The 22,441-nt window shown below is 51.4% G+C and overlaps 1 protein-coding gene across 1 annotated transcript; it reads right to left on the reverse strand.

Moving 5' to 3' along the window:
* Positions 1–212: 212 nt before the first annotated feature.
* On the reverse strand, positions 213–22,441 carry PITX3 (paired like homeodomain 3). The gene is made up of 4 exons (XM_065844020.2): positions 22,189–22,441; positions 7,712–7,852; positions 2,730–2,935; positions 213–1,741 (listed from the first exon to the last, which is right to left on the reverse strand). Exons 2-4 carry the CDS (start codon positions 7,818–7,820, stop codon positions 1,178–1,180), a joined length of 879 nt encoding a protein of 292 aa, XP_065700092.1. The 5' UTR covers positions 7,821–7,852; positions 22,189–22,441; the 3' UTR covers positions 213–1,177.

Here is a 22,441-nt window from a genome sequence, read left to right on the forward strand (position 1 = left end):
CCAACAGGTCTTTGCTGTCCTGAGGAGCGAGGTGTTCGATTTGTAAGTGATGAGCAGTGATGGCTCCTCCAAACCGCAAACCCCTGGTCTGACTTGGGCTGCCTCCTGCTGGCAGTCCCAAGGATGGTCTTGCCCGGGCTGCTGGCGCTTGATTTCTGAGTCCTCGGACACAGGCTCGTGCTCTCAATAACCAGACAGGCAGAGGCCTTAAAGGAATCGTGCCAACTTTTATTTTATTATCTGTTTTTGAAATGGGATTTGGGGAAGAGAAAGAGATGTGTGAGGGGGAGCTGATTGTTGCATAAGGGTATGCTTTGAATGTACACTTGCAAAGGTGTTCCCATCTGACTGGAAAAGACTGAAGCAGGAAAGCATGATGGCCAGGATGCTGCTTCAGTGGATGTGCTTGCTTTATGGGGTTTTTGGTTTTAAGGTCTACTTTATAGGTTATCTCATGTACAAAACAAAAAAGCATACTTTAATGTCTATATATGTATTTGTATATATATAAGATATATATACACACACATATTTTATATCCTTACAACTCCCCAATCCTAAAGGCTTCAAGTCTGAAGAGACATGCGTATATATGCATTATAAAGAGAGATGCCAATCGATTCAGACAAGGTTGTGTGACAAATAGGCAGGCAAGACATCTTTAACTGAAATCTCACATGCCTGCAGGGAGAAGGGCTCAGCCAAGCACCAAGCAGTGGCCCTGCATTGCCCTGTCCCTGGCTGTTCCCCGAAGGGCTGGTGTCCAGCTGCCTGTGCTGTTCCATGGATTTGGGGAGCTCTCACTATAAGGGGGGAGATCAGAGGAGCAGACTGAAACACACTTGGTTCTGCTGTCCATGGGTCAAGCACCCCACATGTCAGGGCTCCTATTTCCCCACGGGGCTTCCAGTAGATCATTTTGGTTTCTTTACCACAAGGATGGAGGTTTGGTGGGCAAGAGAAGAAGGGGCTTGGGAGGGGAAAGACAGTCAAAATTCACCATACAATAGTTAGACAAATCTTCATAGAGGTCCATCTGCCTGCTTGCCGCTTGCTCGCGCTCTCTTGCTCTCTCTTGCGTTCACTCTCATTCTCTGCAAGACATACTCTGTTGTAGGTCTAAAGGTCTCCTTTAGTCAAGGTAAGGTCAAGTCCCTGGTTGTCAGATAGCAGCCTTTCATACGGGCCTGTCCACGGCATATTGGCAAGGGCTCAGATTGGAAGCTGCCGTCTGCACTGCCGGGTAGGTGAAGTTAGCGTGCTGCTTGGCCTTCAGCCGCAGGCTGGCCAGGCTGGAGTTGCATGTGTCCCTGTACATGTAGGGGCTGGCTGTTGAGGCATAAGGACAGGCACTGGATGAGACAGCGGAGTTGAGGCTTGGGCTGTTCAGGTTGTTGATGTTTCCCAGATTGTTGAGGCTGGATGCTGGTACTCCAGTCACTGCAGAAGGGACCATGGATGATGGCATGGTCATAGAGGCGATGGAGCTGGGTGGGGAGAACATGGGCTGGGAGGAGAGGGGACTGACATTCATTGAGTTGAAGAACGGGAAGCTCTTGGCTGAGAGTGGGCTTGTGGCAAGCCCTTTGGTGGCCCAGTTGTTGTAGGAATAGCTGGAATACATGTCGTCATAAGGCTGCATTAGTCCGTTGAACTGGGCTCCAAAGCTGTTCTTGCATAGTTCAGCCTGTTGGTTCCTCTCCCGTTTCCTCCACTTAGCTCTGCGATTTTTGAACCAGACCTAAGAGAGAGAGAGAAGGGACAGGATGGGAATTGCTCTGGACTGTCCCTGGAAGGAGCCTTGCCCTGGTCTCTTTGTCCAGGAAGGTGAGAGCTGTTGAAGGGTTGGGGATGCTTCCAGGGGGCTGGGAGGCTGAGCATCACAAACAGGTTGCAGTAAGATGTCTAGGCTGCAGGGTCATCTCCCAGCAAGAATCACCAGCTGGATCAAAACCCAACCACTGCCATTTTACAATACATAGAATAACCCACCTCATTCAATAAATGGATGCCATTTACATGGGGAAAAGGTAGGACAATACTCGCTGTATTTCCAAGTAACCACAGCCCAGCAGGAAGGGTTGGGATTGTGTGACTTGGAAGGAAAGTATCTGGGGGACGCAGCTTGAGAGCTGCTGAGTGGAGGAAACAACCTCTCTTTTGACTGCACCTCAGGACTGGGCTTCAGGTGGGGTGTTAGAAGTCTGCCATCTAACAGGAAAAATCTGTTAGTGTTGAAGGGACTCAAACAATATAACTTCCTAGGGCACGGAAGCTGCTGGAAGGCTATTCATGATGCTGCTAACTCATATTTCTAGTAGCAGAGAGAAGCTCTCATTCCAGCTGGAGCCCAGCCACACTATGCCTGTGACTGCACAGTGCTTTGGGAACTCCAGAGAGCGCCCTCCAGCAAGGGCAAGGCTGGGGACAATGGCACTGAAAGGAAGGGGTCTGCTGGGTCAAGACAGCCAGCTGGTGGGGCTCTGTGTGGCAGAGCCTGGGCTTTGCATCTCCCGGTGTTATTTTGAGGTGGCACTGGCTGGGGAAGGAACCACCAGCATGGGGGTACGTGTGTGGCTGGATGTGCCCAATCTCAGGCATAGAGCCTGGTGAGGTGTTTTCAAGACAGGGAAATCTTCTAGTGCCCCTAATTGCTTGGTGGCTTGTATCACAGCTGGCTTCTTCCCCACAAGCTCAGGCCTGGGAAGATGTGGGGGCTGCAGTCCTACCCGGACTCGTGCCTCCGTCAGGTTGGTCCAGACTGCAATCTCCTCCCTGGTGCTCATGTCTGGGTAACGGTTTCTCTGGAAAGTGGCTTCCAGCTCCTGGAGCTGCTGGCTGGTGAAGTGTGTCCTCTGCCTCCGCTGCTTCTTCTTGAGTGACCCATCCTCAGGGTTGGAGTCGTCCGTCTGGTTTTGCTGAGACTTCTCGGTGTCTGTGCAAGAAACAGAAAGATGGGAGAGATCCCCTGAGTCAGCTCGGGGGCTTGGATGCATTTGGAGAGCCTGTCCTTACGGCAACCAGTACATCCTCAGTGAGGTCCCTCTCTGCTGCAGTCACCAGCAGCTCCAGCTGCACCCACAGGAGTGGTCAGATCTTACTCCCTTGCCCTTGTAAGCAGGCATCCACCCTGCACCAAAACAACAGCCCCTTGATGCAGCACAGCTGGCCCTTGTTTAACTGTTCCAATATGTGTCAGCTTCCAAGCGACTGGATTTCGATTTTCCAGACTTCCAACTTCTGGTTTTCATTTGTTGCAGTTAAGATGGGTGATATAGTGGCAGAACTTATCCAGGCCAGCCATTTCCTATTCTGCTTAAAACTCTCTGCCTAAGGTGCCCTTTATAAAAACTGAAAGGAAACTGCCACTTATGAGACAGCAAAAGATCCATTAGTGTTTTTGTGGACAAGTAATGGAAGAAGGCAAATTGACAATGATAGAAAGTCAAGGTTCTTAAATTAACTACACCTGAGAAGCACAAATTTTTATCCTTCCTACCTTCTTACTCCTCTACCTTCTTACTTAGGGGCATGTATTTCTATTTTTAAAAAGTAGGAAAAGGCCTTTCTTAGATCTTACAATGAAATACTCCAGCATCTCCCTGTTCTTCTGCCTCTTCCCTACTCCTCACTCAGAGATCCCTCTCCTAGAAGCAGCATCTTTCATTTTGTTGCCCCTTAAGTGAACATCTTGAAACTCTCCAGCATTCCCACTGGTATCTAACTGAAAAGTACAGCTCAGCCTCCTGCCTGGCATTAAGTCCAGGCCTTAAATCTAAGCTTTGGGCTGTCACGACTGGAGGTGGGCAGCCAGGCACTTCCCTGTGCCACAGCCCCTCCTGGGGCTGTTGGTGCCCTACAAATCGGGGCAGAATGCAAATATAAATATTTTCCACCATCAAAAGAAAATGCCCCATTTGAGCACCTGGGCAATTTAAGGAGGACAACTATACGGAGGAAAACTACAGCTCATGTTTAATTCTACTAAGAATCAAGACAAGTCACCATAGAAGAAAATTATTCCGGTGAAAATAAATAATTTCTGATGTTCACCTCCTCCTTCCTCTGATCTAGAAGCAAGGTGAAGCAGTTCTAACTAAAAATCAGGTTTTCAGCAGGAAGGGGAGGTGTTCTTTTGCAGTTGGAAATACTCAGCTAAACTAAGTAGAAATTGCTGCAAACAGTTGCCAAACTTTTCCATCTGGGAGAAGGACCTTTACAAATTCTGGCATCACTTTGCCAAGATTCAGATTAAAATAAATTTTGTTTGGTTGTATATTTTTTTTTTTTCAGTGGAAGATAGCTTAAAAGTATCCAAAGTCTAGAAAAATCCTACTATGGAAAGTATCTTGTATAGCCCCTTAAAAAGCAGTGAGGCAAGAAAATAGTAACCTGGAATACAGCTGGGCGAGGAAAAAAAAAAGGTTCCTCAAGTCAGATGGATGTGGTCTGGAAAAATATGCCCCATAAAGCTAAATGGAAAAGAGAGAGGCTGAAAGGCACCTGAGACAGAGAAAGGGCTCTGCTGCAGGGCAGTGCTGTACCCACCAGCAGATGTTCTAAAGGAGCCAGGGCCTGGGACCTGGTGCCACTACTCCGTTCCTGTGGCAGTGCGCTAACTCAGAAACCACTCCCTGCTGTTCCTGGGAAAACCACTCTTGCACCTGCCTGCCTCTGGAGGGAGCAGTGCTGGAGCCATGGAGAGCATCCGCAGGAGAGATGCTCACTCTTCATGGAGGAAAGCCTGAGTGCAGTCAGAAAATAATTGTTTCTATGGGCATGCGTTGCAGAGTCCCCACCAGCTGCCTCCACTTCTGTGGCAGGTTTAATGTTATCAGCCAGCAGGAAAGCAACGGCAAGGAGAGCTAGCTGGCTATTGAGAACTGCTCTGAGAAGCTGGAGAAGCCTCTACCATGTGTTGGCTCACAGCAGCAGAGCACAAGCTGGTTGTGTTCAGTGAGAAGGTGCTGTCTCCTGTTCCCAGTGCCAGGACCAGCTCTTGTTTCCACCCAGGTTTTACCTGCATGAGAACTTTCCCCTTGGAAAGTTGCCAAGAAGCTACAGGACCTGAAACATGGAATAGCAGGAGATGGCTGTGGTCTGATAGCATTCTCTGCGTTCCCATGGGCACCCTCATGTGGGGATCCTATGTTCGGCAGAACTCTTGGAATTGTGCTCTTAATGTGGGTTTTGTGTTGTTTTGCTTTTACAGTGGTTCTTCCAAGAGGATAAATCTGATTTCTCTAGCTCAGTGTTCTAAGCCACTGTTGGAAGAGGGAGATTCCTGCATTATCCATCTCTAAAACAGATTAAAAGTGGAATGATGCCACCATGTCTGAGCTAGTTATTAAGAATGGCTCAGTATAGAAGAAGCGACAACATTTGGTTTGTTGTTCATCTGCTAAGTCTGGGTTAATTAAGAGCCTGATGCATACAGGGGATATGTTCCCACAGGAGCCCCTGACAAATGCAGATTTCTGAAGGGGTTGCTGACGAACAGGAGTCTGTGCCCTGATCGAGACCTTCTGCTCAGGACCACCCTGCTTCACACAGGAAGAAACTACACCAAAAGGAAAGGAGAATAGAGCGAAGATGCCACTGGCTTATGGGCCAGCTGTACCATCTGGATGGAAGAGCTCACCAAATATCTTGCTTTGGTATTTGTCTTCTCCATACCTTTTGGTGTAGAACTTTCCATAAATCTTGTGAAGTCCAAGGAGATGTGGGAATCCTGACTTGGAGCCTGGAAAAATCTCTACAGCTACATGTTCGTCTTATTGGCCTCTCCGTTTCTGTACTTCCTACCCGTGGCTCTTCTGAGCATTGCTAATAGGGACTGTCATCTCTGTTTCTGCTGCTTCTCTAGGCAGGGGAAAAGTACCCTCTGTAAATGGTGCAGAGCTTGGGCATTGCAGTGGGGATCAAAAGTGGGGCAATACAGGGAAACAAGGGACCCTCTGGGAAGGACAGACCCTGTGGGTGCTCTGAATCCATACTGAGGAGCAGAATTCAGGGAGATGCAGGGCAGTTCCTCACCACCTCCCACTTCATCCTTGCTCTCCACCTGACCTTTGCTGCCTGATGAAACCTAACAGAAGGGGGTGTCACAATTCACTCCACGCCATCCCAGGAGATCTCTGAGAGCTGAGCCCAGACAAGAAGGTTTGCACTCCCTTCCTCAGGATCCCACGTTCTGTGGATGAAGGAAGCGGAGCTGAGGAGAGAGGCAAGAAGTGCCAGAAGCACAGCCCTACCCCGTCTTGGGCAGCCCTTGGTGACACGCTGCCTGGCACTGGGGATGTGTGGCTGCCATTGGCCTCTCTGATATGAAAGCACAAGCTGCCAGCCTCTGCATGCAGGTAGCGCTGGCAAACACCCACCTCCCAGAACCATTTATATTTCTAGACCATTTAAGACAGTGGGGAGTGACGTAGCCAGGCACCCAGCATTTATTGTCAACCCAAAATAGGGTGTGGAATATATCTCGTGCACATTCGCCCACTCAATGAAACGACTGTGGTCATAGCTGGAATTAGCTGCTCATGCCTAATGGAAATAAAAGTCAGCTCCTAAATTGGCAGTTCTGCAGTGTGCCAGGGTGGGCTCGATCCGGAAGGCCACTTGAATGGAGATGACCGCTGTGCATCCAAAGCAGCTGACAAGGAGCCACTGAGCTTGGGGATGTGCCCAACTAAGGTACGCGTGCAGTGGGGAATTCGGTGGGTGGATTCTCTGACCATAGTTATCCCAGCATAACTCACTTCACAATACTTACTCTGGGGAATGTTAACCTGTGTCATTATGTTTATTAGCTTTTGCATGCGGGTGAGCCCGGAGGCTTTATGCAGGGAGCAGCAGGCTGTCCTCAGCCCTCACCTCCCCTCGTGCTGGCACTGGTGGGGAAGCTTTGCATTGTCCTGCTGCATCCAGAGCAATGAGGGATGGAGTACTCACAGAACAGATGCAAAATCCAGGGGAAGCCATAGCATTTGGTAGGTGATTTCTGAGCAGATGTGAATGGTGATGTTTCTTCTTCAGGGCTTGATAAAGAATACAGGAGTTATGGGTTTTGTTCAGCCTTCAGGAATGGTCAGAGAGACCTTCTCAGGACAGGAGCAACCTGCTACCCATTGTGGAGCCTTGTGCCAAAGCACAGACAACCAGGCTTTTTCAATTAAAGTGGAGGCAAGACAGTATTTCTCTTCCTTCTTATTGTCTGAATCTGGAAAGTTCAGCCCAAGGTTAACTTGTAGCATGGAAAGTTTCAAACTCAGAAATTTAAATAGGGTTTTTTAAAAACGGTAATTTATAACCAACCATAGCCTTCCATTCCTTGGATAGGACTTCCCATGTTGCAGGGAGACCTCTCCTTCTCTGGGTACCTGGTTTATGTGAATACAATAAAATCTCAATTGGGCAGTGACCTCGCTTGCCTGACTCCTGCCTGCACCCTCTGTCAGCAGTGGCTTCCTGCAGCCCGGCCAGGCACCTCCTATCACCAGGACAGCACTGTCATTGCGATACATGCCCCTATACCTTCCCCCTGCTCACTGGGATGGCCCTGCTGCCATGGCACTGTGCTGGCTCACGGTACAAGTAGTTCAGTGTGTTCCCAGGAGAACAGCAACCAGCTCCTGCAAGCAACTGGCCACCCAGATCCACCCGCAAGGACAGGTCAGGACCTCTCTGGCATCTTGAGCCTCGCACTCACCGCTGTGGTCCTGTCCTTTGCAGCTGTGCTCGTGTTGTGGGGTCCCGGAGTCTGAGAGAGACAAGGCTGGGCTGCGAGCCTCTGTGTCCGCCAGCAGGTTGAAATCCATGAGGCAGGGATGGGTGGCAGAGGAGGAGAAATCTGAAAAAGCAGCAGGCACAGGGTGATTAAGGAGATGAATCTGCGTGTGTGACCTCTCCCCACCCTCTCTGGGAGGGACTTGCCAACCCTTGACGAAAGGTATAGGAAAAGCAAAGGATCCCTGTGTGATCCTTGGACCACTTTGAGTTTCCTGGCTGGAAAATGGACATGCCAGGCTTTCTGCTGAGCTTCCCTATAAATCAAAGATCATCTAGTGACACTTCTATTTGCAGCCTTCAGAGAAAGAGTCTCCAATTTATAGGTGACATTCAGACTGAAATAGCAACGCCAGGAGCATGCTGTGTAACGGAGATCTGAGGAAGTGGTTCTGGGCCAGCCAAGGGCTGTTAGCACCTTCTCCAGACATCCCGCCTCCCATCCTCCCTGCCCAGCTTCCCTCCTCTTGTTCCTTTGCTTCTCCACAAACTGGTCAAACACAAATAAAGCCTAATGCAGGAAGGCAGTCCAGAGACAGTTAATGCAGACACACACACATCACCAAAGAAACGCACTCCTGTGCGTGGCACTGATAGGAAAGTACATCTGCCTGCACAGCCACTGCCATGAGCAGGGATCCCAGGCAGTACACATGGAGTCCTTTTGGGCACACAAGGACCTCTGGAGCCTGAATTAACACAGGAATCGCATTACACACCCTTGGGTGCCTGGGGATGAGTGAGCCCAGCTGCAGCAGCAGCTCACTTCCAGCCTTAGGTCAACTGGGCTGAAGGCACCCTGTGTTCCCTCAAGTCCCTCTTCTGTGGCCATGGGTCACCTCCTCTGGCTGAAAGCATCCCAGTTGGGAAGCTGGTGGTGCTGCTCCCCACAACTTCAGGCACCACTGGGAGTCCTCAGCCACCTTTTTTTCCATGCTTATCTGTTGTGGAATCAATTATTCTCATCACACTCTTCCTTGGGGCCCCTGCACCATTCACCTGTATTGCCTAGAGGAGCCTGGCTGTGAGCACTGCTCTGTGCTGGACCATGTTGAATGCCCAGGGAGAGACAGCTGTGAAGCAGCAGGTGGTACAAGCCCAGCCACATCACCTTGGAAAGGTGAGCTGGCCCTGTGCTAGATCTTAAATCTGAGTTTCAGGTCTTGACCCTGCTATACACAGTAAGATGCATTGTCACCAATGCAGGTGTAATAGCTTCTGGAAGTTGGACCACTTTGAGGGGACCACAGCAGCTCCTGAAACTCCGGTCAACTCAGCTAATATCTCACCTGCCCAGCTACAGAGCCTGTCACTCTACAACATAACAGCAGCTGATGCACTACGCTGGGATCTGGGATCCTCAGATTTAGGGGGGTTTGGACCAGGTGTTTGGGATTTCAAAACTGCAAGTGGAAGTCATTTGCGAGGACTGGATTGTAGCTGGTGAAGAATTGCTTGGCCCCTCAAATCCGTGCATGTCGGTGACAGAGTTTACTGAAGGCAGTGTTTCGCCTGGACTGCACTAGTGTTTAGACATGTAAACAAGAGATTAATCACATAGCTGTTGCACCTCCTTTGGAGGTGGATGACAGTGACTAAGAATGTATTTTCAGAGCTGTCTAAAACCTCCTGTCAATTTGAGCAGGGTTGTCACTGGGGCCCTTGGCAAGGCTGACCCCCATACCTGAAGCGTGCTTCCCAGGCCACAGCAAGAGGGAAGGGAGCCATTTCTAATGGTTGTTATCCACCTCGTTTCTGCAGCAGATCTCACTCATGAAACTCCCATCAGCTTTTCTTGCTCTCTAGTCCTCCTTCAGCTCTCCCCTTTGCTTAACCTCCATCCCAAACCTTTCCCAAGTGCTGATGAATCTGACTTGACACACCACTCTCCGAAGGTTGCATCTAATGCAGGAACCTGGTGCTGGTTTCCCAGGGCTCCTCACCTCCTGCCAGAGAGAAGCAGTGGCGCTCAGTCTTTGCCATGAGGCTGGTTTCCATTTCCACCTCACGGTGAGCCTGACCTTTGATGTCCGCAGGCTGCGTCAGCTCCTGGCAGCAGTAGAGCACAGCCCTGTTGCTTTTTGCCATGTGTACGTACACGAAGTGATGTGATAGGGGCTCTGTTTTCTTTAATACCTTTGCACGGAGTAGAGGGAGTCCATCTGCTGCTGATATTGCCATGGCTTTTAGCATTACTCTTGGAATTATGCAGAAACGCGCAGTGAATTAATTCCATGGATTAAGTCTTGATTAAGATGTGTGTCACTTTGCTGTCTCAGAATTTATTAAGAGCCCATCTTGAGGTGGCAGCAGATGGAATTTCTGCCCAATGTTTGTAGATGATAATTTCCCCTCTTCTACAGCCATTTGCATATGATTGCATCTGTCAAGCGCAATTTCCTCTCTTCTGGGGTTGACTCTGTACTGGACCAGATTTAAGGAGGAATTTAGACTCCTGCCTTGCTGTAACTGAAAGACGCTGTCCTCCTGTGCAGGGTCCTGTTTGCTTTGGGACTCTTTTTGCATATCTTGCATTGCTTTCATCTGTGCAAACTAGAGTGGAGATGGGAAAACCAGGGGGGAGTATTTTACAGCCGGTTCCATAGATGTAAATGACAACACAAGGTACAAGGCTTAGGGCATCCCAGTCCTGGTATCGAAAATTCATACACCATCCTTTACTGCACCAGTGAGGTGGTTACTTGGTTGATTCAAACAACAGGGCACAACATAGCACGTTGGGCCTGCCTCAGAGATGCAGTTGGGACCTAGACTAAAACTGGTTTTAAAGTGTGGTCCATATTCAAATTGAAACTGGAACTTGAGGCTCAGAAAAAGTTTTTGAACTGAATTTAAAACTAGGATGATTTCAGAGAGGAGATTTTGTATGTATATATGTAATTATATACCTATTGCATGTGCCCTATGTGATGGCATCAAGGAAGGCTGCATCAGCTTGCTGTGAGCAGGTCACAGAGAAGCAAAGGGAGACCAGGATCTGCTCTGGTTATGAGAGACTGCAGGAAAAGTCTGCAATGGGGGACAGCATATGAGCTCTGTACCAATGTATTTACCCAAAGGCAACCCCATGCTACTAACACAAAAGGTTGTAGGTATTATTCTAGATTACAAAGCCCTTTCTGGTTTAATTAAAGGAGCTTTCTTCCACACTGGCTAGATCTTTCTATAGCCAGAGACATTAAAAAAGTCAACGCTAAATCTTCATGGCATTTCTACTAAGTTGTTTTCCTTTTCTCAGGGAGTTACTGAAATTGGCACCTCAAAAACATCTTCAGACAAAATCAAATTTATCATCTCCATCTGATTCTTCCATCTCACTTTTAATATAAAGGAATGGTTTCTTTAGGGACAGCTCCTGCACTAGCAACATGCAGCCAGGCTTCCTCAGAAGTTTCAGTTTCGTAAAACTAACCTGGCTCCGAGCCTGCCCTGGCACCTGTAACTCCATACATGGATGTATGTAACTGCTTCCAAGATAAAGGTTCCCAAATCTGTAACAAACGTCTTTTTTTCCAGTCACCACCTGTGTGCACCCTGTTCCTGGCTCCTGTGTGCCGGTGCCAGTGGCCGCCTCTGCAGGTCCCTCCAGCCAGCTGGGAGCTGCTGTCCCTGCCCCATGGGCACGGTGGAGGAACAGAGCAGCTCTGACTTTAGGCTTTTACTCCCTTCAAGTTTACTCCATTTTGATTTCTGCATTAGTGCCAGGCTACCCAAGCCAGAGCCATTGGGGCAGGAGGCGGAGGGCACTTCTACACCAGAAGGGCAACCTTGTTTATCCAAAAAGAGCAAGTAAGGATCCCTGTGACCTCTCTCCTGGTTCTCAGTAACACGCTGCTCCATCACCCGAGAGCAAAGATGCCTTTGCTTGTTTTTTTTGGAGGGGTGGGAAGGAAACATAAAGGCTGACTGTGAGCCAAGTAAGGCTAATTATAGTGGTATCTTTTGTGATGTGGATATGCCCACTGAGAGCTGTCTTCAGATTGACAAGTACATGCTGCTCAGCTCCCTGCGCTACCATCAGGGAGCAGGATACCTGCTGAACCTGCTTTGGCAGGTTGATCTGGAGGAGAAAAGCTGTCTCGTGGGTTGTTTTGATGTTATTTGGCTTCCCGTGGACATGCAGGAGTGCTTCAAAAGGGACCTGATACTTGGGGTCCCTATGCAGCAGCACACAGACTGCTGGTGACCCACAGGTAGGAGGAATGCCTGGCCAGGCTGCTTCCGGCAGATCCAGGTCCTGAGAGCTTCCCCCACCGCCTGTGCTTCCAGCTAAGGCCGGTAACTGCAGCTTCTGCTTGGGATTGCTGATCTCCACAAAGGGTTCAGGGTTATCCCTCAGGCTGAAAGGTGCTCTGCAGTCAGCTGAGGGGGAGGGTGTCTTTCTTCCATCCCCTGAGGTGAAGGTATGATGTTACACTAGATGTCTGAGGGTCTGAGCTGTCTCTTCCTGCTCCATCAATCCCAAAAGTCAAGCTCCTGGGAGTAACTGGATTCCCGATGGAGTTTAGCTGATTGCTTCACTCCTCTCATGCTCATGTTCTTTGTGTGCTGCCTTACTTTTAGCAGGGATAAGCATCTGGGACTCTGTCTAACTGTACGTTTTCAGGAAGATAGTCTGCCTCTGTACTTTGGTCCCCAGGAAGGGCTGAGCAACCGTGGAGCAGCCCATGCCTCTTCCTCTGCCCCATGTCAAAGGGGAAGAGGCTGAGGCTGTGCCTGTCCTCCCCTGGAAGAGTATTTTATGCTCTGGATCCATACATTTGTTCAGAGGACAGTGCCACTGGAGTGCCTGCAGGCTGGGATTTCAAGTGCCACAGCCTGCACAGCACAAGAATCGCTTGACAACCCGAGTGCCAGACTTTGCCAGCTGACAGGAGTGCTGCCTGTGAAGGGCTCCTTCTCTGAAGCTAGAAAGCTAAAAAGGGTGGGATGCAAGACAAGAGTTAATCTTCACTTCCTCAAGACTATAGAAATACAACTATGGGGAGACCAGGGTCACTCACTGCTAAACATTTCAGCCTAGTTTTAAGTCTCTAATCTTGATGGAATTGCAGCAGGAACCAAGAGCGAGCATTAATCACTGGAAGATAAACAGCAGCAGCCAACCGGTGACCCAGAGAGCAGAGCCATTACGGGACAGGAGAGTGAGCTGCCTGCCTCCCAAACTTCAAGCTGTGCACAGGCCAGGCTGGCTGCGCAGCGCTTTCAGGCGCACACTCAGAAATGGATCATCGACCTACAACGGGGCTGAGTCAGAAGTTATAATAAACTTTATTTCTCGATTTAGTCCTTGCAGTTGGGCACTAACTCCTGAGCTCAGCCACTGAGTGGTTTCATAGCAGTCTGTGCCGCTTTAAAGCCTGGAACACAGTTTGGGGTTTTTTTCCTCCCATCAGTAGGATTTTCCAAAGCTTCCTGAGGTGCTTGCTATCTTATTGCTGTCAGAGCAATTTGTTGTTCCAAATTGCCCCATCACTGGGCTGGCCAATACTGCCCTGTGGGCTGAGAAAGCATCATTGGCAGCTCATGGTGCCATTCTAACTGCAGCAGCCCCTCCCGGCTCTTGCTGCCAGGCTGCCTGCCTGCAAGCGGGAGCACAGGCTGGCTTTCTGAGGAGGATGTCCTGGCTGTTTCCACTCTCTTCTCTTTTTGTGCACGGCTCCACAGAAAAGTTCCCAACAACACAAACCGGGGAGAAGGTGGGGAAGATAAGGTGCTGTCGCCAGCTTGGCTTGTGATGTAGTTAAAACTACTTGGCTGTCCTGGGACTCCATCCTTCATCTCAGAAATGATGTTAATGAGCCTGTCTGAGCTGGTAGAGGCAATGGAGCAAAATTCCTTTAAGTGTTTCCAGATCTCCAGATAAGAGGTGCTAGGGAAATGCCCAGCCTTGCTGGACACTGCCTAATGCATTCCCCGGGGGGCTGGCAGCAGCCTGCAAGGTGAGACCAAGCCAGTCGCTTCCTCTGCTTCGACGCGAGCCTCAACTGCAGAGGAGGGTGATGGCTGAAACGTCTGCTCTGAGCAGCAGAGGGTTAATATATCCCCCGTATTCTGGAGGATTATCACAATGGAAACGTCCCAAGGATTGACAGCTCCATACCCATGTCCGCAGCAAAAAAAGCCCACAATGGAATGTGTCCCGTTCGCTTATTTGATGGGCTGCACCGTGCCCCCACGCCGGGGAAGCGCCCTGCAGTAACCATGCCGCGTACATAAAGCATCATCGTCCTCCCCAAACGGGTGTGTCTGTGGCCCCTGGACTCATCTGGTAGAGACTCCACTGAGTTAAACCATGGGGGTCTGCAGAGACAGGGTAACATGCTTGGGTTTGGCTTAAATTAAAAGATCTGTGGCAGTATCTTTAGAGCCCAGTGCTGCACTTAGCCTACCTGGTTGTTTTTTGAAATGGTGCCCAAAATTTGGAAATGAAGAGCTAAATTTAACACAGAAAGTCCTGCCAGACTTTCTGCAATGTTGGTTTTCCTCCTGAACTAAATGTTCATGCTTCTTGCACTCATGTAAGCATTGCATGGAGGTCTCACCATGTCTGTCTGGGTTTCTGGTATCCCTTGAAGGGTTTCTGGTATTCCTTGAATGCCCTGCCTCGGTGAGGCTTTCGGTACCTCAGCTCCATCAGCCAGGACTGGGATTGTGACAGGCTATGCAGTTATACTAATAAAGCCGTGCTTTGTTATGGCTTATTTTGTTTGTTAGGCATCTGGAACAAAACTAACCAGCAAAGGCTCAGTTTTGTCTGAATGAATTGCGATCACACAAAGTTGCTGGCATGGTGAGACTCCGCAGCACAGGAGTGCTGGGAATGTGAGCACGGGGAAAGAAAAGTCCTTCAGATAAATTAATCCCTTTGTTTCACGGAACCAAGAAAATAGACTTATTTCAGTAAGAAACTTGGTCTGGGAGAATCTCACAACCAAAACAAAGAACCCACTAAAGAGGAGCACTGGCATTGGCCTGGACGTACCAACCCTGCTCATCCCTGCCTGCTCTTGCCCATTCCCGCAGACCTGGCAGGCTGGCTTCACAGCATCTCCTGCCAGCCCTGCAGGATCTGCCAGTGTCTCCATAGGGGGAAAACAGCTGCACAGCCACCTCATACAAGGGACCGTGATCTTCCCTTGCACCCGTGAGCTGAGCAGAAGCAGAGCTAGGAGCAAGACAAGACACTTGCAAACCAGGATCCCAGGGAGGAGTGTGAAGCAGAGGCACCCTGCCTGCACCCTGCCGGCAGCTCGGGTGCCGGGCACGCGCTGCTCACGCAGCAGCAAAGGGCAGCAAGGGCTGGCATCAGCAGATCGGTATGCGTTGCTGTATTTATTTGGGCAATTATATGAATTTGACTAATTATTCCAGCAGTCAAAGGAAACCAGCCCAATTCCTGTGGGGGCTGCACTTGCGGCAGCATGGTGGGGTCATTTCTGTATCTTTGTGGCTGTAAAGTTGGCCCATTTTATGGAGGTTTGAGATAGCGAGATCAAGGACTGAAGCTGTGTGACTCCAGCCACTGTCGGGAGTTTTGTATGCAGATGGAGGGCAGCGGATGACTCAGATGTTACTGAAGATGTAAATGATTCTCACAATTAGTAAACAAGCTGAAGAAAACCCCTAATCAAGTGGGTGATGCACAGGGCTGAAGGTCAGGAAGGATCCCGCCATGCCGTTGGCATGTCACACCCTTACGGACGGCTGACCTTGGGGCACTGTAGAACTGTCCGTGTCCACCATCCGTCAGCACTTCTGCTAGAAATCCTTTCTGAGGAAGTTTGACTTGACCATAAACATTTGTTCTGTGACAAAATTTGGCAAAACTGGTGGCTAAAAAGCAGTTCTTTTTTTTTTTTTTTTCGGTGGGGGGGAGTGGTGCTGGATCATTGTTTTAAAACAACCTGGCAAAGCACAGAGGGCCACAGGGCTGCAAAGGGAAAAGCAGCGACTGCTAAGGGTGCTGTGACGGCCCCACCAGCCACCATGGCCAACGAGCAGCTTTGCTGGTTAAGGCAAAGAGAGCCCAGAAGCAGCTGGCTCACTCCGAGGGATGTGTTGTCTCACAGCATAAACCTACAGTGCCAGAGAGAGACGATGTCTGCTGTGCCTGGCTGTAAGGTTTCCTGATGATTTGTCTTTTTTTTTTTTTTTCCCCCCAAACAATTTATATTTAATATTTTTTTAAGCATTCTGTCAGAAAAATCCTTGCAGGAATAAGGCTGCCGTGAATAAAACAAGAGGATGATCTCAGCCCACAGTATCCCTTCCTTTTTCCTCGGGATACTGCATCTTGTAGGGCCGGGGCAGGGGGAGGGCTGCTCCGGGAAGGATGCGGGAGCTCACTGCCCGCCACTCTGCCTTTATGGACCTTGCAACATGCCCTGAAGGTCAGCCTGTTTACCCAGACATTGTTTGAAGGGGACTGAGGGTGGCAATTAGCTCTCTCTGCTACAAACACTGCAGGGTCTGATCCTGCAGCGTTTTGCAAGCAGCCTGCGCTGGCAGGATCGGGCCAACAGATCGCCTGGTTATCGTGCTGCTTTCCCGCGGCAAATGGTTAAATTGCGCGTATTGGGGGAAACGAGGAGAAACAGCGGGTGGGTGAGCAGGGAGGGCTGGCAGCCCTCCGTGCCCACAGCCTCTCGGCCAGGTGCCCCACTCGGGGCTGTGGCTAAACCACCCAGCGTCCCTAAATTTGGGAGCACAACAGACATCACAAGCAGCAAAACAAGAGGTTTAAATTTCAGGATCCTGAAATGCACTGTGCTGCCTAAGGACCGAGTACAAAGTCTGTTTCTTCCCCCCCCCCCCCAATCCTTAGTTTTTCCATCTGCTGGAGGCTGCATCCCATGCAGAGCCTTGGGAGGTAGGCAGTTTGGGTGGGTTGGAAAGCAAACTGCGGAGTCCTCATTACTCATCCAGCCGGGCCCTCGGGCAATCCCATCAAAGCCGCTCAGAGAGAAAAGGGCCAGGGCAGAGGGAAGTGAGCTGTCTCCAAACCCTGCCGCTTAGGTCACACCACCAACCTTGCACCACCCGGCCAGCTGCCTGCTGCGGGGACGGCGACCTGACCCCCAGAAATGCCTCTGCCCCCGCCAGCCTCCCCCAAACCCCACCGGCAGCCCCGGGCAGCGGCAACAGCCTCCCCCGGCTCCCACTGCGGCCTGGGACTAGCGGCACGGCTAAGATCAAGCACTGGGTTTTTTTAAACATCATTATTAAAATCCACCCGACACAAACTAAGCTGCAAAACCCTTTTAACTGGGATACACCCCTTGTTAGGTATGGATCTATACCCAAACTGACCTTCACGGCTCAATTAATTTAGCTTCAAGATTTAGATTTTATTTTTTAAATTATCCTGATACATCTAGTCCTCTAGAAAGTCTTACTTATTTTATTTTGGAGGAAAACTTCTTCCATAAATTTACTTCAAAAAATAAGCTTGCAATAAACACATTAGAAAAATAAAACAAACCAAAAACCAACTTGTAGAACTGGAAGTTGGGATATTATTGCACCAAAAATAAAACTGATGGAACAAAAAGAGAATTTCATGTGGTTTTCATTGTCAAGTCTAAGCTCAGAAACAAACAGGAAATAAAAATCGCTAAAACAAAAGAGGTTTCTTTTAAAGTGTGTTCAAATCTAAGCAGGGAGCTGCTTTATTTCTGAGGGATTCTCCATTTATTTGTTTTTCAGAAGGAGGAGTAAATAAAAATGTCCACACACAGACAGGTCAACTTGATTTATAGTTAAACCTTCATGCTTCTCATTGGTCATTTATAATAAGCATTTCTTAAAAATTAGATTTGCATAAATGGCAGCATTGGAAGGGGGAGAAATGAGACTGGGCAATGATGGAAAGAAGAGGGAGAGAGGCAAAAGTAACTGAACTCTCCAGTCATTAATTTCATCTTTGTACTTTTTCAGTTTTTGCAGGCAGCTCTGCAGGCACCGAGCCTTCCAGCCCCTGCCATCCCACCAAAGCTCCCCAAGTAGCAAATAAATGCATTTATTTAATAAGAGTTGTCTGCAGGATCAGGGCTACGTAAAACAGAGCAGCATACATGCTATATACTGCAGTGTCTTAGGCTGTCAGGTTTGGTATTGTGGAACTTGTTTGATAGGAGTTTACTAACAGGTGTCTCAGTTGCAGTAGCTCTGATGGTGATTTGAAGGGGTTAATACAATCCAAGCAGGATCCAGCTCCCCACATCAACTGAGATCCCCAGCAGCTACAGACCCATTAATGCATCTTGGAACACTTTGAACAGTTTAAAAATCAGGACAAAATTAATATCAGCTTTTGCAAATTCGGCTCTGGTTTCCCTCCTCTTTTGCACTAGTTAACAGGGTGTAAATGTTTATTTTCTGGTGGAGCTGTGGTTTGAGAGATAGCAAAGAGCATCAGATTGAGGGTCAAGGAACAGAGGTTGTATTTCTGGCTCAGATTAGATTAGATAATTCTGCCAGAGCTCTGTTTCTCCTTTGGATGACAGTGATATTGTTCTTTGGTTAAAGCATCCACAGATCTACCTATGGAAAGGCTAGGTAGCTCCTGAGGAAAGACATCACAAGGTGCATCTCTTCAGAAATGAGGGCTCTGAGCTTGAACTTGTACTCTGCAAATCGGCAGGAAATTTCCTGTTCAGTGTGCAGAGGATTGGCCCTGTTCCTGAATCTGCTGGGCACACTCTGACACTGGTGGGCAGGGAAGAAGGGGACACCCCTCGCTCACTATCTGTCTCTCTTTAAAGCCTAATAAATAACAGAAACATTTATCTGCTTCTGGTCTCCTAGTTCCTTCTGGAGAGCGACTTTTAAAATGTCATTGTTGCCGAAAACCATCACTAACCATCCTGCAGGACTTTGCAGCTTTGGGCAGGCTGCTGTACCTGTCCTCCTCTGGGGTCAGAGACATGAGGATTACAAGCAAATAATTTTCCACAGAAGCGAACCCCTCTGCGCTGGGTCCAGTCCCAGTCCCCTGTGCTGCCAAGCCTCCAGGAACAGCCCATGGACTCCCTTAAATGCCCCAAGGAAGCCCAGAGCTAATAACCAGCTTCATTCAATTCCCAGTCACATTATTATCCAATCTGCCAGAGGCATTAATATTCAGAGGTGAGGCGGGAGGAGGGCAGGGGTGCTGGCGAGGGGGAGCAGCACACAAAGGGAGGCAGGGAAGTGCGGCACAACAGGCTGGCCTCAGAAATCCTCTTTCTCCAGCCGTCTGAAACCCCAGCTTGGTTCAGCTGGGTGTTGACAAGAGAGGGTTTTTCCTACAGCCTCAGCACTAACTTGGATGCCAGTTGGTGGAGGCTGTTTGCCTGCCAACAGCAAATGCCTGGGCTTGGCACAGCTTGATGCCCCAGCGGCCCACAGCAAGAGGGAGAGCTTTGCCCCCTCTGCCATCAGGCCCTAAGTAAATAGCAATCTCCCATTTTCAAACAGCCAGATAATCACTGAGCCCGCTCAGAGATGCCACAGCCTCATTTCTGACCCTCCCCCTCACAGTCCCATGGTCTCACCCACTGCCTTGCCTCTGCAGGGCACACAGTGTGAAACCACCGCTTCTCTCCATCTGGGACTTTGTTCCCAGTCCGGGTACCTCCCCTGTCCCCAGAGCTGGGGTGCATGTGCCAGGTCACGAGACAGACCTCATGTCCCCAGCTCATCTCATCTTCCTTTTGGAGCAGCCTTCTAGATCAGGTTTCTGGCTTTTTCATTTTGGCAGACTCCAAAGTCAGCCTCACCTCTCAGTCTCAAGGTTTTGGGTAGCATCTGACAGAGAGAGAAGATGCCACTCTTTTTTGCTAACTCCCTGCAGGGTACATTAACTGACACTTTTGCAATTCAGTCATAATTTTCACATCTATTAATTGCCTGAATTAAGCCCTTGTAGAAACGTAATAGATATTAAGTGAGACTTGCAATGCTTTATCTCCCAGAGAAAGATACTGGTTTTCGAACCAGTGCCTTGGACAGCAAACAACTCAGTTACAGGGATATAGGCAGGCTTTCATGAGGGGAAGCCTGAGCTGCAGGTCTGAGGTGACTCATACAAACCCAGTAAGAGCAGGAAAAAACACTGCCCTCACCCAGACCCCTCTCCAGGCTGTTGGGAAAAGACATCTCCCCGTGAGGTCTCCTTGTAAGGAGTACTGGGCATGGTGAGATGGCTTTCTAATGAAAATCAAACCCTGCTTTCCTTCTGCATACATTTGTGGAGACTAAAAGCAGCTACCATGCTCTGCTGGTCCCTCAAGAACCAGCAGGCAGCTCTTTGTCCCTCACAGCAAGGCACTGTCAAAGCCTGCGCAAACACCCATCTTTCTGGCTCATCAACAGGCCAAGGGGCTGGGAGGGAATGCAGGGAGCCAGGGACACCCTGATCCCATCACCAAAACTGTGGTCCCCTCCCTGCCTCTGGAAGGTGGGACAGGAACAGGGGTGACACTCCTGAAAGGCACCTTCCTGAACTGTTACTTTTAGTATCTCAGGAAACTGCAGAAGGAATGAAGCCATTTCATTCTTAGCATCCTACAGGCCATGAGCCAAGCATGGACAACCCACTTGTGTGGGGGATGCATTCAGCACTAGTTTCCACTTAAAGTGGATCCATCAGGTGGGAAGCAGCCTCCCACTGAGACGAAGGAACAGGAAAGCATGTGAAGGGCTGGTTTTAATTCCTGCACCACCAGCTCGAAGCACCAGCCAGGTGCAGCAGCTGTAGGCTCACACCTGGGCTCTGCCGGGGCCCTGCATCAGCGTGCCCCTCTGTGGCTGTCCGTGCGGAGCCAAGCCCTACATCTCCTAGCCCAGCGGGCCGAGTGGGAAAGGTGTATGAGCCCTGGGACCTCTGGCCGGGGTACTACTGCTCCGGGCTGCTCAGCCCCGGCAGGGCGGGAGGGCTGCACCGACCTCCGCCAGCGCCTCTGCCAGGCCCCGGCGCTGCTGGGGGTGCAGAGCCGGCCCCCTCCCAGCCCGTTCCCCCAGCTGTCCAGCCGCGGAGGCGCCGGCAGAGGGGCCGACAGGTGTGCCCCGCGCGGCGGCATCGGGCTCGCCGCCCCCCTGGGGCCGCTCCAGCAGCTGCGGCGGAGCGCGGGCGTCGACCCCCGCCCCGGCTGCCCTCCCTCGCCAGAGCCGCAGCGAAGCCGCCCTTCTCCCCTGCTCCGAGGAGGAGGTCGGGGAGAAGGACGAGGGGGCTACCGCGCTGGTGGGCTAACCCGTCGCCCGGAGCGGCACTCGTTGAGAGGGAAATAGCCGGGAGAGCGGCCGGTACCGCGTTCCGTCGGGCGCCCGCTGCGGTCGGTCGGGCTTCCTGGGCACCCGGCGGGACGGATAAGTGCCGGTTTGCACCGTGGCCTCGGCGCCGAAGAGGCGACAGAGCCCGTGCAAGCGGCCGGAGCTCCGAGCACCGGCTCTGCTCGCAGCCTCCCGGCGCCGGGCGGCTCTGCTCCGCCGGGGCGGCTCGGCGTTCCCCCCGCTCCTTCACCCGCAGCCCAGTCAGGTCTATTATTCCCGGTCGGGTCCCGGGAGCCCCGGCCACCAAGGCGCAGCAGCCAGCGGTGTCTCGGGGCAGGTTCGCTCCGTCCGCGGGGGCCGGCTCGCTCTCTCCCCGGCGCTGCAGGGAGGTCGGCTCTGCTGTAAACAGGAGCCAGCCCGTTACATAAATATCATTTATCCAACTGTCCAAAAGCCGTCGGGCTGCCTTCCTTTTCTCTGGCGACGTCTCCCCGCCTCTGCTCCCCGCGCCCTTCTCCCCCGGACCCTGCAGACAGCTGAGCCGCAGCCCGCAACGCCGTTATTTACAGCGAGCCCCGGATAATTTAAACAGCCCCTGCCCCGCTCGTCCGAGTGGAAAATGACTAAGTTTAGCAACAGCGAGAGGCTCCGGCAGCGCCTGCCGGGAGGGGCCCGTGGCGGCCCCGAAGGGGTGTCCGGGGTTGCGGTACCCCGGCAGCGGCGAGCAGAGGCCGCCAGGCCATGCAAGGGCAGAGCGGGGAAGGCGCCGCGCCCCGTCGTCAGGCAGGCAGCGACGCCGGCAACGCCGGGGGACAGCTCCGCCACACACAGCCTCGGGACCCCTCCTGGACTGCTGGACAGGGCCCGATCCGCCTGCTCTCCCCCTCCTCGGCCTGCTGCCCCTTGCCCCGCAGAAGGCGACGGGTCGCGGGCCCCGGGCAGGAGCGGGGCTGTCCCCGTGCTGCCGCGCAGCGCGCGCCGAGCCGTCCCGCCGGGGATGCTCTTACCCCGCGCCAGAAGGGCTGCGGCCGGCCGGCGCCGCACGGCCGGGCTGGCGCCGAGGGGCTCACAGGGAAAGAAGGAGAAAATCCTGCCCGGAGGGGCTGGGAAAGGAGAGGCACTTACAGCGGCTCCAGATGCGGGCTCGGCTGGGCGGCCTTAATCCTGCGAGAGGGGCGAAGCTGGCCCCCGGCCCGCGGCTCGGGCTGCTCTGCCGCTGTCAGAAAGTAAATTCCCCCCGGCTCCCCGGGCACTCTGCGCCTCGCTGCCGGCCCGCGGCTCACGGGGAGGGCGGAGGGCGCCGGCCGACTGCCTCCCATTCACCCTGGCCATTCACTTTATGGCGGGCGGCCGGCGCCCCCCGCCAGCTGCACCGGGC

Source organism: Patagioenas fasciata, chromosome 8, assembly GCF_037038585.1.
Source record: "Patagioenas fasciata isolate bPatFas1 chromosome 8, bPatFas1.hap1, whole genome shotgun sequence".
Taxonomy (NCBI): Eukaryota; Metazoa; Chordata; class Aves; order Columbiformes; family Columbidae; genus Patagioenas; species Patagioenas fasciata.

Bases quoted from the DNA above. Each gene is read 5' to 3' on its own strand.
- PITX3 (XM_065844020.2), bottom strand. From the start codon at position 7,820: ATGGATTTCAACCTGCTGGCGGACACAGAGGCTCGCAGCCCAGCCTTG. The intron at 2,936-7,711 runs GTGAGTGCGAGG...TTTCTTGCACAG, and splicing joins CAAAGGACAGGACCACAGCG to ACACCGAGAAGTCTCAGCAA. The intron at 1,742-2,729 runs GTAGGACTGCAG...TCTCTCTCTTAG, and splicing joins TGACGGAGGCACGAGTCCGG to GTCTGGTTCAAAAATCGCAG.